At 34.6% G+C, this 16,261-nt stretch overlaps 3 protein-coding genes across 5 annotated transcripts in view; 2 read left to right on the top strand and 1 right to left on the bottom strand.

The window, feature by feature from the left end:
* The window catches only part of CENPP (centromere protein P), a 391,733-nt gene that overhangs the window by 214,697 nt on the left and 160,775 nt on the right, over positions 1–16,261 (bottom strand). The gene's annotated exons all lie outside the window — the stretch shown is intronic.
* Positions 1,572–4,035, top strand: OMD (osteomodulin). Its single transcript, XM_012557816.2, has 2 exons — positions 1,572–2,828; positions 3,331–4,035. The coding sequence occupies exons 1-2, from the start codon at positions 1,889–1,891 to the stop codon at positions 3,636–3,638; spliced, it is 1,248 nt and encodes a 415-aa protein (XP_012413270.1). The 5' UTR covers positions 1,572–1,888; the 3' UTR covers positions 3,639–4,035.
* Positions 11,627–16,261, top strand: part of OGN (osteoglycin) — a 29,733-nt gene continuing 25,098 nt past the window's right edge. The window contains exons 1-3 of one of the 2 annotated variants that reach the window (XM_004384220.2): positions 11,627–12,148; positions 13,181–13,428; positions 15,693–15,786. In XM_004384220.2, coding sequence (XP_004384277.1) covers positions 13,255–13,428; positions 15,693–15,786 — 268 coding nt within the window. In that variant the 5' untranslated portion in view covers positions 11,627–12,148; positions 13,181–13,254. The remainder of the gene's footprint in view (positions 12,149–13,180; positions 13,429–15,692; positions 15,787–16,261) is intronic. The other variant, XM_012557817.2, reaches the window with a different exon arrangement.

Below are 16,261 nucleotides of genomic sequence, written 5' to 3'. Positions count from 1 at the left end.
ATTAAAGCTTAATTCTATCACAGAATCCTGGATAAGAATGGCAGAATAAAAGGGATTCTTTAATATACTTATTCTATTTGGATACCATTTTCCAATTTTCAGCACTTTTACATGCATATCTCATATGATTCCAACAATAACCGTATGAGATAAGCAAGTGAGTCATTATGATTTTCATTTGATTGGTGAGGCAAAAGGCAAGTACGTTAAGTGACTTGACCATCGTAAATCATACGACTGAAAGTTTTCAGGCTCTTTGTCCAACATATAATCTGCTATCCACTACAACTTCAAATTTCAGCTCAAATAAGTGTTAATTTTCTGTAAAGCATTCCCTGTCTTTCTTGAGCTGAATACTCCCACTTTTACAATCTTACTCTACACAATACAGTCATACTGCATTGTATCATGTATCTCTCTGATTCTCCACTTGACCTTAAACTCCTTGGAGACAGGAGCAGTGTGATTTTAATCTTTGCATATCTAGGACTTAACTCAAAAATATTAATGGAAAGAAGGAACCTAGGAAGGTAGCAAGAAAAATGTACAAATAATCTATTGGAAACCAAAATTTTACAGCATGTAAATATTGTGTGTGTTTGGAATTTGAAGTAGGTTTTCAAGTAGAGGAGTCCCTGTGTGGTATAAACGGTTAACATGCTTGACTGCACTGAAAAGTTGGAGGTTTGAGTTCACCCAGAGGAACCTTGGAGCCCTGGTGGTGTAGCAGTTAAGAGCTCAGGCTGCTAACCGAAAGGTTGGCAGTTCAAATCCACCAGTCACTCCTTAGAAACCCTATGAGGGCAGTTCTACTCTGCCTACACAGTCACTATGAGTGACAGTTGACTTGATGGCAATGACTTTTTTTTTTTTAGAGGCACCTTGGAAGAAATGCTTGGTGATCTACTGCCAAAAAAAAATCAGCTATTTGCAAACCCTATGAAGCACAGTTCTACTCTGACACACGTGGGGTCACCATGAATTGGAATCAACTGAATAGCTACTGGTTTTTATTTAAGTAGAGTCAGACAAGATAATTGGATTCTGGAAATGGTTTCAAAGAAGGAAAATTTGAAGGGGTAGTTATGCTTGGACAGAAAACACTAAGAAGAAACACAGTAACTATTTTTAAATATCTGAAGCTGTCATATAGAAGGGAGTGTTTCATGTTCTTTCAAAAGGCAGAGAAAAGAATCATAAATAGAAGTTACAGGGAGGCAGCTTTTGGTTTAATATTAAGAAAAAATTATCTACGCAAAAGCTAACTAAAATAGTAGGGTCTCTTGTCTCATAAACCTGTTGCCATCAACTTGATTTCAACTCTAGTGATCTTATAGGACAGAATAAACTGTCCTATAGGGTTTCCAAGGCTGTAATCTTTACGGAAGTAGACTGCCACATCTTTCTCCCATGGAACAGCTGGTGGGTTAGAACCGCTGATGTTTCAGTTAGCAGCCGAATGCTTAACCACTGCGCCACCAGGGCTCTCTTCTCATAGGATCCCTTAAAAGGATCAAATAATCAGTAAGAATACCCAGCATTTATAGTGGAAAGAGCAACAGGCTTTGTAGTTGAGAGATGTCATGCTATAATCATAACTCTATAAAGCAAGATAAACTAAAGATGGTTACTTAGTAAAAAGTCTAGAACAGTAAACTTTTGACTCTGGTTAACGTAATTCGTGACTTTTAAAAAATATCCCCTCATTGGTACTTAAACACTGATTTTGGTTTGAACATTGCTCATTCTTTTTGGACACTTTTACATCTTTCAGTATAGACATAGGTTTATTTTACGTAACTATCAATTTATGAAGAATTATTCTGAGTTTTACTCACTTTTCCCATAACATATTCCTTTTCTACTTGCAACAGGACAAAAGAAGACAATGGGCTTTTTAAGTCAAGTATGTGTCCTTTTCTTCTTTTTTGGAGTCAAGGTGTATTGCCAATATGAAACTTATCAGTGGGATGAAGACTACGATCAAGAGCCAGATGATGTCTATGAACCAGAATTCCAATTTCACCAAAATGTAGAATATGGAGTTCCTTTTCATAAGCATACTTCAGGCTGTGCCAGTGAATGCTTTTGTCCACCTAATTTTCCAACATCAATGTACTGTGATAACCGCAAACTCAAGACTATCCCAAATATTCCAATGCACATTCAGCAACTCTACCTTCAGTTCAATGAAATTGAAGCTGTGACTGAAAATCCATTCATTAATGCAACTCATCTTAAAGAAATTAATCTTAGTCACAACAAAATTAAATCTCAGAAGATTGATCATGGTGTATTTACTAAGTTTTCAAATCTACTACAGCTTCACCTAGAGCATAACAATTTAGAAGAATTTCCATTTCCTCTTCCTAAATCTTTGGAAAGACTCCTTCTTGGCTATAATGAAATCTCTAGACTGCAGGCAAATGCCATGGATGGGTTGAAAAACTTGACCATGCTTGATCTTTGTTATAATCATCTTTATGATTCTATGTTCAAAGAGAAAATCCTCTCCAAAATGGAAAAATTAATGCAGCTCAACCTATGTAGTAACAGACTGGAATCAATGCCTCCTGATTTACCTTCTTCACTTATGTATCTGTCTTTAGAAAATAATTCAATTTCTTCTATACCAGAAAATTACTTTAAGGAACTTCGAGAACTTCGTGCTCTAAGAATGTCATACAACAAACTGCAAGACATTCCATATAATATATTTAATCTTTCCAACCTTAGAGAGCTCAATGTTGGACACAACAAATTGAAGCAAGCATTCTACATTCCAAGAAATTTGGAACACCTATACATAGAAAACAATGAAATTGAAAGTATGTAAAATTTTATTATTTGTTAAAGAATGAATGGTATATTTACATTTTACTAATCTTTAATAATCTATGCTTTACACATTGCTGAAAATGGTTGCTCTGAAGTTGGCTGGGGAAATGGCAGAAATTGGCCCCAGAGAAAGACGTGCTATAAAGTTTAAGTATTTTCTATTAAATTTTACCACCTTGAACACTGAGAAATATCCTGAATGGGAGGATTACTGGTGATTTTTACTTTTTTTTTTTTTAGATTGTTTTGGTAAGAATTTATTACTTAAATACTCAGAAAAGCCAACGAAGGAATATTTATTTATATAATGTAAAACTCATTATAGTTTTATTTTCTTCATTTTCATCATTTGATTAACGTAAAAATATAATTAAATCTAATTCCACTTGCAAAACTTGATAAAACGATATCAACCATATAACATTTTAATAAAACGCATGTAGGATATTAGATGGAGTGCAGCAGGATTAATTTTTAATTTGTATTTTTCAGATATCAATGCTACACTGATGTGTCCATCTATTAACCCACTACATTATCACCATTTAACATACGTTCGTATAGACCAAAATAAGCTGAAAGAACCAATAAGCTCATACATTTTCTTCTGCTTCCCTCACATGCATAGTATTTATTATGGTGAACAAAGAAGCACTAATGGTAAAACAATACAACTGAAGACCCAAGTTTTCCGAAGACATCAAGATGATGATGATTATGATGATGATGATCATAACAATGCTTATGAAGTCCAAGAACAAGAAGGAACAGAAGAAAATTTTGACCCTCATCATTATTAAACTCAAGAATGGCAGGAAACTATATAGGTATACATTTATGACTTTACAAAACCTTATCATTCAATGCAAATCTAACTAAATACTAAATTTAAGTTGTTGATAAAATTTGCATCATAGGGATTAGAACTTACTCTCAATTATACAAATATTTGGAAATATATATTAGAGTGACAAGTGGAAATCAAAACCTAAACTTTAATGATTTCTTACACTTTTTAAATGTAAAAAGATTATTATGTTAGGGGAAAAAAGTTTGAGTATGCCATTTCTATTAACAGTGATTTTTCTAAGAATGATGAAAGGTGTAGTTTTAGAAGCTAAGAACTGGAAGCCATGTCCTTTGAACCACCATAAAAATCATGTTCCAATTATAGGAGCATATATTAATGTAACAAGCAGCCATTCAGTATAAGGAGTCAGTTATTTCCTTTGTTCTAATCACCACAAAAGCTTTCACACTTCTGTTTGCAATCTCATCACTATGGTATCCATTCCCTGGTCCCACCATTGACCAAAAACCAAACCCGTTGCCGTGGAATAAACTGCGACTCATAGTGACCCTACAGGACAGAGTAGAACTGCCCAATAGGGTTTCCAAGGCTGTAAATCTGAACAGAAGCTAACTGCCACATCTTTCTCCCACGGAGCGGCTAGGTTGGTTTGAACCACCCAGCATAGGACAATAGTTTTGATTTTCAAGAAGTTACCCTACTAAGGATCCAAGGTATACAGATTCATGATATCACCTGGTCTTGTCTTTCTCTCAGAGCACCAAAGCAACAAAATTATAAACCCTGTATATGGATAACTAAAACAATACCAAATTATCTAACTGCAATCCGTATTTTAGCAAATTTCAACTATTGTCGAAAACAATTTTTACTGTACTCCATTTGAACTGGGACAAATACGTTTTATAGTAAATTCAACTAGAGAAGTGTTTCCTGGTTTTATGTACATAGAATTTGCTATTAAGTGCTTTGTAAAATAAAGATATCCCTGGGTGATGCCAATGGTTAACTCACTTGGCTGCTAATGGAAAGGTTGGAGGTTCAAGTTTACCCAGAGATGTCTTGAAAAAAAGTCCTGACAAACTACTTCCAAAAAATCAGCCATCAAAAACCCTATAGGGCACATTCTACTCTGATACACATGGGGTCACTATGAGTTGGAATCGACTCGACTATAACTGGTTGGTTGTTCAATAAGAAATGCCTTATGCCTTATTTACATTATGCCAAAGTTGAATACAGGTCCTTTAAAATCTGAACATTAGAAGAGGCTTTAACATCTTTAAATCAATATTAATAATAAATAACATTTATCCATCATTCTGAAATATTTTCAGCATGTTTTATAATGGAGAATATCTAACTGCTGTGAGAAACTCTTGATTTACCAGGCTAACATTTCACAGAATTCATCAGATAAAGGATAAATAAAAATCTGGGGCTGCATATACAGGGAATTCAAAGAACAAATGATACCAATTTGAACAATATGCAACAACCAGACAAGCAATATTATATTCTGGAAGTAGTTTCAAGTGGTGAGCTTTCTTTTTCTGGAGATGTTAGTTAAAAATAAAGCCTCTAATGCTCTTTATACCTTTGAGTAGATTATTAGCATATATCAGAACTAGAACACCCACCTGTCCCAGGGACAATCTCAACAATCCAGAACGAACATGAACAAAACTCCATGTATTCATTTAATCAACATTATTCAAGTCATACAGCTTAGCAATGAGAGATCATGAAACAGAGTACATATGTGTGACTGTGACACTATAAGATATAAGTCTGGGAATTAAAAGTAAAATGCTAGTGATATAGACAAAGCACATTTTCAACAGAGGCAAAAAATTTTTCCCTTTGATGCAATTCTTAAAAATAGGGTTACAAACTCAAACATTTATTCTGAGCTAATATGTGCAAAATACTGTGGGTGTTTTAGGAAGTAAGTAAGATAAGACTATTTCTAAACTGTTGCTGCTGTTGTTAGTGGTCCGTTGAGTCAATTTCGACTCATGGTGGCCCCATGTTTGTCAGAGTAGTAGGGTTTTCAAGGCTGTGACCTTTCGGAGGCAGATCACCAGGCCTGTCTTCCAAGGCACCGCTGGGTGGGTTTCAATTGCCAATCTTTTGGCTAGTAGTTGGGTGCTTAACCTTTTGCACCACCCAGGAACTCCATTTCTAAACTACAGGAATTTAAAATTTAATGAGGAGCCATCAGGGAAATGTAAATCAAAACCACAATGCAATACCCATTCATATCTACTAAAATGGTTATAATTAAAAAGTCAGATATTAAAGAGTGTTGTCAAGGAGGTAGAGAAATATGGCACTCTCATATATTGCTGGTAGGATTAGAGCTGCTTTGGAAAGCAGTCTGGCAGTTTCCCAAAAAGTTAAACAAATTCTGCTCCTAGGTTTACACCCAAGAATATCGAACACATATGTTCACACTAAAACTTATACATGAATGTTCATAGCACCATAGCAAAAGCATAACAAAACAAACCAAAACTCCATCAGCTGATGAATGGATAAACAAAATGTAGTATTATATACATACAATGGAATATTGTTTGTTCATAAAAAGAAATGAAGTACTGATACATGCTATGATTCAGATGAACCATGAAACATTATGCTAAGTGAAAAAAGCAGGACACAAAAACCCACATATTATATGATTTCATTTATATAAAATGTCTAGAACAGGCAAATCTACAGCAAGGAAAATATTAGTAGCCAAGGGCTGCTGAGGGTGGGAATTAGAGAGAAATGGGGAGTGATGCTAATGAGTATAAAGTTCCCTTGTGGAATAAAGAAAATGTTCTAAAATTGATTGTGGAGATAAATGCACAGCTCTATGAAATTACTAAAAACCATTGAACCGTACAGTTTAAATTTTAATGTTAAATTTTAAACATTGTACACTTTAAATGAGTGAATTGCATGGTATGTACATTATCTCAATAAAGCTACTATTAAAAAACTTAATGGAGAAGATAAGATTAAACAACTCACTCTAATAGAAGGAAAAAATAAAATGACTGCTGAAGTGTCAGTAACTGTGAAAAGCTATGTGAGTATAGATACCACACTTTTTACTTCTGGCTAGGGAGTAATGAAGTAGCTGAGGGCTTCCAGGAAGAAAAGACACCTTGATAAGTAGGAACCCACTGGCAGAAAATGGAGAAAACAAGCTCCAGAAGTTGAGGCGTGGTGATTTTTTGTTTCACCTTCCGCAAAGTTCAAAGCAAACAAACAAACAAAAACCCTCCAATTTTCAGAATTCCTGAGCTGCTAAGAGAAAATACACTGCAATTCTCAAAGAACAGCCTTAGCTAAGAATAAAATTGCATGACTTTACACTTCTTAGCTGGGTGACCTTGAATAAGTTACTTAGATTCTCTAAGCTTTTCTTTTCTCATTTTTATGTAGAAGATAGTTCTCGCAGGATATTATAAGGATAAAAAGAAACAATGTACATAATAAAGCATTTAACAAAGTGCAGACTATAGGTAGGCAATAAACAGTAACTATTATTTTCAACTGCTCTAGCAGAGCAGACAACTAGACACATGTTAGCTGGGCTTAAACACTCCTGTGTCAATCTGGGTGCTAATCCCTTGCGATGTTTCATTTTGTTTTTGGTACCAGAGAGCACAGAGAACGGAGACAGTCAGCATCTCTTCAGGTTCCTTCGAAGATTCTACTCATACAAAGATAAAGGTTTCATTAGGGAGAGAGGGGAGAGTGCCTAAACATTCAACAACAAACAAATTCAAAATTACTCTTTGATAGTTCTGCTTTCCAAAGTACCCTTCTGCATGGCCTACCATGGAGAGGAGAGAGGGTTTGCTCCACCCTCCCTCACATGGCACTCAGCTCCAGGCTCCTCTCTCCCAAGAGAACCTTAAAACTCTCCTCTGTGTATCAGGAAGAACAATTCAACTCTACTCTTGGTGCCTCTTTCCAAAGCTGTGTATATTTAAACTTATCACAAAGCTCAGCAAAACAAAAGGTTAATAGTTAACATGATCCATTGAGTAGGCAATCTGACAACTTTCTTGTGTTATTTGAATATGCCCTTGGGGTACTCATACCCACCCCAAATATTTCTGATTAAAAACAAAAACAAAACAAAAAACAATACTCCCCTAGCAGAAACTCTAACAAATAAAAATTTCTTCAACTAGTACTCAAGATTACTATTACATATCAGAGCTACAGACTAAAATAGTTGATTAAATGTTTATAACATGAAAGCAAAACATGAAAAATCATATATTATTTTTCTCATTATACTTCAAAGAATCTAGTTATATTACCTAATAGACTGAACTGTTTTTGTGATGATAAACAAATAAAATTGGTTTTTATAATTACATGTGAATTCCACACCATAAATTCAAGTTTAGTAAACAACATAAAAGCTTAACAAACATGCATTTAGCTTTTAGAGAATACAAATAAAGGATATTTAATAAATTCACTTACAATAATACTGGTTAGCCTGTGTTTAAATATTACTTGAAACACTATACATTTTCACTTTATTCCTCAAGTTTGGGACCACTAAACTGAAATACACACCTATGTATATCATATAACCAACTACACAGGAGGAAAAAAAGAATGACAAACCCTGTCTTTTCTATATACTTCTCCTATTGCAAAGAATTCATATGACCCCAAGGACAGCTAGAACTAAAACTCTGGTTTCCTGATTCTGAATCTATTTCTAAACCCTGGAAGTATTACAACAGCTGGAAACTAGATTAAATCATAACAGCTAAAAGCCTAAAGTTTCTTATATGCTCCAATTTCCAAAAAAAATATAACTATGCCTAGCAAGTAAAAATCATGGACACATTTGTCATCACTTTACATGTTTAGGTTGACAATTCAACTGTAACGACCTTTATGCATTACTTAGAAAGAGTAAATCTGCAAGTAAGATACATTTTTTATCATGAGCTAGAATTCTCCTCCCTTTAAGTTTCACCCTTTAGTGTGGGAAGTAAATGGATTCCCATCTTTATCTCATTTGACCAAATGACTGGGCTTCATGTATAGGCACACTATCTAAGATGGAGATTCAAACCATAGACTTCCCATAAAAATCATAGAATGTTAGGTTTAAAAGGGTCTATAAGTACCTAGAAAAACTCAGTGGCTCTTAACTGGGGGCAAGTTTGCCCTCCAAGGAACATTTGGCAATGTCTGGAGACATTTTTGGTTGTCACATCTGGGAGTGGAGGTACTACTGCAATCTAGTGGGTAGAGGCCAGGGATGCTGCTAAATCCACAACATACAGGGCAGTGTTCCACCACGAAACATTATCTAATCCAAAATGTCAATAGTGCCAAGGTTGAGAAACTGTAGTAACTAGATTCTAAAAAACAATAAAAGAAATCAAGGCCCAAAGAAGCTACAGCAAATAACTTGCTGAAGATCATGGGAGGATTAATGACAGAACTAGCACTTTAGGTGCTCTAACTCCTAAACCACACTATTTCCTATAGAGTTAGAGGGTATAGATGAAAGATGGGCAAAGACTCTTCCTGCCTGTGGCCTTTCTTGAATAGCGAATCCACTCAGTAGTTATACAATCTCTATCAGTAGAACCAAGCCACCTCCAAAGAATACTCCTTTCCAGGGCTACCTTGTTTCTATAACTCAATTCCATTCAATATATTTTTTGAAATCTACTGCCGAGAAACAATTGAGAAGTAGAACCAACAGACCAATGGGACGGGATACCTTTGAAAATAAAAAAAAAATCTCTAGAAAGACACCAAGGATAATGCAATAATCAGGTTACCTAAAAGAATTCCACGGAGAAAACTTTTTTCATTTTTGGAAAAATGGTTGCTCTTGAATATTAGACACCTTTCATCTTTTACTACTGTACTAAACCAAACCCATTGCTGTCAAGTTGGTTCTGACTCATAGCAACCCTATAGGACATAGTAGAACTGCCCCTTAGGGATTCCAAAGCTGCAAATCTTTACGGTAGCAGACTACCACATCTTTCTCCTGCAGAGTGGCTGGTGGGTTTGAACCTCTGACCTTTCAGTTAGCAGCCAAGCGCTTAACCACGGTGCCACTACAGCTCCTTTCATTACTGTACAGTGAAGGCTAAATAGCTTTATAAAAGGATACAACAGTTCTTTGCGGAATAGAAAGCAACTTATGTTTCAAACATATTTTAATTAGGAACATAGGTTTATTTTCCAGTTTAATTCTATTTCCAGACTCTTTCCTTGCCTAATCCTCTCCCCTTCAGGTGTGTGTGACCTGTAATTTGCTTCCAAGTAAATATAGCAAAGGTGTTCACGTATATGTGATTACATGTATGTGATTATGTTACATAAGATTGTAACACCCATCTTGCTAGGTGACTATCTCCCTCTCTGGCAGTGAAGAAGCAAGCTGCTATGTCATGAGCTGCCCTTTAAAGAAGGCCATGTGGCAAGGAACTAAGGGTAGCCTTTGGCTGACAGCCAGCAAGCAACTGAAGCCCTAAGACCCAGGGCCTGCAGAGAATTAAACGCTGCCAACAACTACATGGGCTTAGAAGTAGATCTTTTCCTCCTCAAGTCTTGAAGTTAGACCTCAACCCTGGCTAACACCTTGATTGCAGCTTTCAGATACGATCCTGAAGCAGAGAAACAAGCAAAGCCACGCCAGGACTCCTGACACATGGAAACTGTGAAATGATAAATGCATGTTATTTTAAGTTGCTAAATTTGCGATAATTCCTATTATAATAGACAAGCATTGGTATTATTCAAAAACGCAACATTAGAAGGATATTTCTAAAATGCAGATTGGATCATGTCACTCTCTCAGTGGTGTCAAACTGCCTACAGAATGCAGCCCAGACACCTTAGCAGGGTATAAAAGACTCTCCCTAATCTGACCTCTATTTCCCTGTTTAGTCACATCTCTTAAAAGTATGCTTTATTCCCCTCATCTCTTCTCTCTCACCCTCCAAGCCCCAGCCATATGTAACTAATTATAAAACTTCTAAAGAATGTATCCCCACAGCTCCTACCTGTGTGCTGCTACTCTTACCTAGAACATCTCACCCCCACCTCTACCCTCTTCTTGTATTTGCTCTTGGGTGCAGCCTCTTTGGCAAAGCCTTCCATGACCTCACCTGATCAAGGTTTATGGCCTTTCCCAGCCTAACACAGAACTCTGCACATTTCTGTGCAGCAGGCATCACCTTACATTTTAATTACCTGTGTGTTGCCTCTCCTGCAGACTCAGAGACTACAAGTTCCTTAAGGGGAGAACCTGAGTTTTATTTGTCTGAGTATCTACATCACAGAACTAGTGCTCAATAAACTTTTATTAAATGAATGAATGCCAATAAAATTTTATTCCCTGGCCATAATTTTTCAATTAAATATGTTACAATCAACAAAATAATTTTCCATTGTATAAAATATCACATTGTAGATACCATTAATAAAACCATGAATCTCTAAATGTAGAGATTTTAACATCTATCCAGGTCACTTCTTAACATCCTATTAAAAATGCCATACAATGCAAAAACAAAACTAATACTTGCTGCTTCATTATTCAAAAGGTTTTAAAGTCAATTTTAAATAGAAAACAAATTAGTACTTTTTCCATTTTGTAATATGATATTTATCCATATTTGTTAAATTTTTAGCTTAGAGGAGAAAGAAATGTTAAAAAATAAAAGTGAAACTTTAAAGATGCCTATAATGTATTTAAAAATATCATTTTAACATTTTAAAATAAAATTTAATATTAAAATAATTTTTATACAATTCCCCTCACTTAGCAAACAAAAATATCTTTTTTCCCTCAAATGCCAAATTACAAAATTATTTTTAAAAACAACTAATTCTCACATTTGGGTTTTTGTTATATGTAACTATAATAAAGGGGAAAACCTCTAAAATGATGAAACAATAAATTCATTTGTGCTAAAATTAATTTTTAGATTGAAAAGTTTTTGGATATAAACTAAGTGTACTACTGAAACAATATTTTTACTCATAAAATTAAGAGTATAGACTATGCTTTGGTTTGGTGTTCTATTTCATTCAAAAAACAGATGTTTTATATTCTAGGAAAGCATTGAAATGAAAAGCACAACTTTATAACTGTCCTCATCATAAACTAATATTCACTAAAACATTAGTGTTTCCTACACAAGGTAAAAATATAATGAGAGTAGGGTAAATTAGTAGAAGCAAACAATACAGAGCTACAAATATTTTAAGCACAGTTCTCTAGTACAACACACTGCATTTCACCCTAGAGAAAGAATGTTGGCAAAGACCTCCACCACGTGGAAACTAATTTTAAAGCTGTTGGACCCTAAAATTTTATTCAGCAGTTTGAAATCAATCCACAGCTTTCCTCATTCACCTTCCCACTTGGGGCTAATGCACAGGCATGAACATCTATTCAGGAAAACCACAAAAAACTTCAAAACAGCTAAAACGGTAGGCTCTTTATTCACAAACTATTTTAAATATTGTTTGTTACAGTGTGACTCATCTAACATTAATAATAAATGTAAAGTCCATCTCTTTAATTTTTTTAAGTTTGTTACCTTGAACAATCTTTAAAAAATACTTTTGTATAAAAAATACTTAAATACTTTTAGATAACTTTAAGATCCATGTAGACAAGAACAGGGTGCTGAAAGCCATAAAACCATTTTATTCTTAATATCCAACCACTGGATTTTTGACACACTGACATCTAGAATACGATGACAACAATTCAGAGTGATTGTGTTTGAAGTTACTTAAGAAAAAGCCTGAAATGTGCACCCACCAGATAAAATCCACTGGTAACCCTAAAAAGAATTCTTTTCATTACATTCCCCAAAGTTCCCTGATTAAAGTTTTATGTCCTGTAGTCTGCAATACAGTTTTTTAATTTTCTATAATTAAAAACTTAGAAAGAAAATATTAACCAAAAATAAGATAGTGATATCTATTAAAATTATAAAACTGAAAAAATTAAAGACTTACAGCTTTTACTTTATTCTGTACAACTTAAAAGTAAGTGTAAATGACTACTTTTCATGATGTTAAATTTAAAGTTTAAGTTTTAAAACTTTTCTTGGAACTCGTTTCTGTTTATACCAACGCAAATCAAGAATTCTTATAAAGTAGCAAAGCTGAAATATGATATCTAACTCACATGAGAGAAGACATTGAGTATTCATTTTAACTATTTATACTACAGGTATTCTAAGAAGTTTCCAATTGCAAACAAGTAACTCTGTTCACAGCAGCTAATTATGAAGACACTGAAATTATCAACATTGCTTGAAATAACTGATAAAGAAGAACTATAACTATTTTCTGAAACTATTTTTCAGAATATTCACTGATACTAAAAATGTTAGCATCTAATTCACTAAGGGTTAAATACTTGGTCTCTGGGCTCCTAATGCTAAAACCCTGCCAAAAAGTTCTCTAAGCTTTAAATATTGTTTCGATGGTCTGCATTTTTATTTTCAGGGAAAAAGAGAATATTGTCCTACGGTCAGCAGGTCACTAGTTATTAACTTGGAGTCACCTTGATTTTTGCTAAAATGAAGACTCTGCAGTCTATACTTCTTCTGTTACTGCTTGCGCCTTTGATAAAGCCAGCACCACCAACTCAGCAGGACTTACGCAGTATCTATGATTACGGAACAGACAATTTTGAAGAAACCATATTTAGCGAAGATTATGAGGATAAATACCTGGATGGAAAAAATATTAAGGTACTTTATTTCTATTCTAAATTCAACTTCTAAAACAGTAGCCCATTTAAATGCATGATTTTGTTTTTCTTAAAAGTGTGTGTGATAGGTGAAGGGAGAGGATAATATCTTAAACGATTCAAAAGTAATTGTTCCTACAATTATATTTTTAGAGTATGCATGCCTCCCAAATTAATAAACAGCATCTATGGTAACTAAATAGTATCTATAGCAACAACAACAACAACAAAAAAACACTTTAGAAAAACTAGACTTTAAGATGATCCTTGACTCATTAAGACTTGTATGTTAAGTAATGTTACACAGTGCCCGATACTTGCATATTATATTGCCTCAAAAATAAATTAGAAGAAATGTGTATTAGGAGAAATAAAGATGAATTATCAGCTTAAGGCTTATTATTTTAGGAAAAAGAAGTTCAAGGAAATAAACAGAAGAGTACTGATTATTCTGGTATCTATAGCATTTCACAATAATTTATGTATGTCAACAACACACAGTACCAAAAAGTAATAAACTATTTATATGGGACTTTCTTTTTTAAATCAGTTTCAACAGCTTAGACTCTTTATCAATCTTTACGAAGTAACTGGCATCAAGCTAATACTCTGCAGGGAGGACTTTTTTACCACATTAATCACACCACTCCTTTATGGGCTAAGTAATTACTCGTGCTTTTTTTGGCACACAGAAATGAAGGCTGGATAAGGAAAAAGTTAATACAGCACATAAGAATCTCTTGCCCATTCTGCCTCACTCACACATACACACACACACAAACACACAAATAATGGAAAATGAGAAATGTAGCCAAATATATAACAATGTAGATTGCTTCAAAAGTTCTTCTCCACTGTAAATAAGTTGGTAAAGACTTTAAGATCGACCTGTTATAATCACTTTTTTCCTTTTTTTTTTAAGTGCACAATGAGCAAATACTAACTTCACAGTTTCTTTCAATGGAGTTAATCTGCTAGTATTATTTTTGCCCATTATTAAGGAAAAAAAAAAATAGGTAAAACTAGTTATAGCATCAAATTAAAAAAAAGAAACATATAAGCTATTGTCAACAAAATTTGACTCTAATAATTAATTATAAAACACTTTCACAATTCCCTGGTTTCTAAAAAATAACAAGGTTAGACATGATTTGCTCTCTGCTTCTTCTCTTCACAGGGTATTAGTAAGTTTCTCTATCCTAATATAAATGCAGGACTAAGGTACTTTTAAAGAGGAGTAGAATTCAACAGGACTTGATATACAAATGTAGAGTGAGGAAGAAATATTCAATTAGAACACACGTGGGAAAATGAAGGCTAAGGACAGAGTTAAGCGTCAAGACTGAGACTAAATGTGGAAAAAATGCTTACAAAGGATAGAAAGAATAGGACCCTTCGTAATAGACTTTAATCTAACAGCAGAAAATGTACTCTCCTACAGCAGAAAAGAAGACAGTAAATGATAAAAGACCTAACCCCCTAGAGTTAACAGCCTAGACTGGCAGTATGCAGCAGGATGCGTAGGCTTGGATAAAAGAGCTCTAAGAAAACAACGACCAGAACAGAAGTACTGGAAATGTTCACAAATTGTGAAGAATGTAACCAATTTACTGAACAATTTGTGTAGAAACTACTGAATGGGAATCTAAACTGCTGTGTAAACCCTCACCAAAAACACAATATTATTTTAAAAAAAAGCTCTAAGGGTCAGGGCATAATGGAGGCATCTATGTAATTCAAAGGGTCACCACCAGAAGAGAACAAAAGAGCTCACTCAGTCCTTTACAAGTGTGAAACAACCGATGTTTTAGTCCCGTTCCAAACTGTAGAGTATGATATAGGAACTCACTTTCAGACAAGAACCATAAAGAATAATTAAAAGAGCTACTCTACATAAAGATTATTTCAAGATAGCATCTTCATTTCAGGTGTTCACCTCAGAAAAATTTTCATTCCAATTTAGAGAATTCCCTCTTAGCTCTTGTTTTGAATTTCAGTATGTTCAACACTTACTAAGCACTCAGTTCAGCTATTAGAGATTTAAAAAAAAAAAAAAAGTAAAAGACCTAGTTCTTTTACTCAAGGAGGCCACAGTATGGAGTGAAAGGAAGCTAACCAAAAATTTACATTTTAATTTAAAAATTGATGAAATGAAGTAATGTATAGACTCCTATATGGACATAAAAAAATGTCACTAACTGTGACTATGAGAAGATAAATGCAATCCCTCAGCTTTATAGTAATAAACTTTTATTTTTCTAATAGGAAAAAGAATCTATAATAATACCTGATGGGAAAAGTCTTCAATTACAGAAAGATGAGAGTGTAACAACCTTACCCCCCAAGAAAGAAAATGAAGGTAAGTATTAATACTCTTAGCATCTAAATTTTGTTCCCAAAAGAATCTTTAAAAAACGGCTTATATCTGAACGGGATTCACAACAGAGGGTACTGGACAGAGCTGGAGAAGGATGTAGAACAAAATTCTACCACACACAAAAAGACCAGATTTACTGGCCTGACAGAGACTGGAGAAACCCCGAGAGTATGGCCCCCGGACACCCTTTTAGCTCAGTGGTGAAGTCACTCCTGAGGTTCACCGTTCAGCTGGGGATTGGACAGCCTTATAAAACAAAACGGGACTAATGAGGCACAGCAGTCCAGGGACAAGGACTAGAAGGCAGAAAGGGAAAGGAAAGCTGGTGATAGGGAACCCAAGATTGAGTAAGAACAGTGTTGACACGTGGTGGGGTTCTTAACCATTGTCATAGGGCAATACGTGTACTGTTTAATGAGAAACTATTTTGTTCTGTAAACCTTCATCTAAAGTGAGA

Source organism: Trichechus manatus, unplaced genomic scaffold, assembly GCF_000243295.1.
Source record: "Trichechus manatus latirostris isolate Lorelei unplaced genomic scaffold, TriManLat1.0 scaffold00120, whole genome shotgun sequence".
NCBI lineage: Eukaryota > Metazoa > Chordata > Mammalia > Sirenia > Trichechidae > Trichechus > Trichechus manatus.
The sequence above is the reverse complement of the archived record's forward strand: the minus strand, read 5'-3'. Positions and strand labels throughout refer to the sequence as shown.

Excerpts from the sequence above, each read along its gene's own strand:
- OMD (XM_012557816.2), top strand. The coding sequence starts at position 1,889 with ATGGGCTTTTTAAGTCAAGTATGTGTCCTTTTCTTCTTTTTTGGAGTC. Across the intron at positions 2,829-3,330 it reads AGAAAACAATGAAATTGAAA|ATATCAATGCTACACTGATG; the intron begins GTATGTAAAATT and ends TGTATTTTTCAG.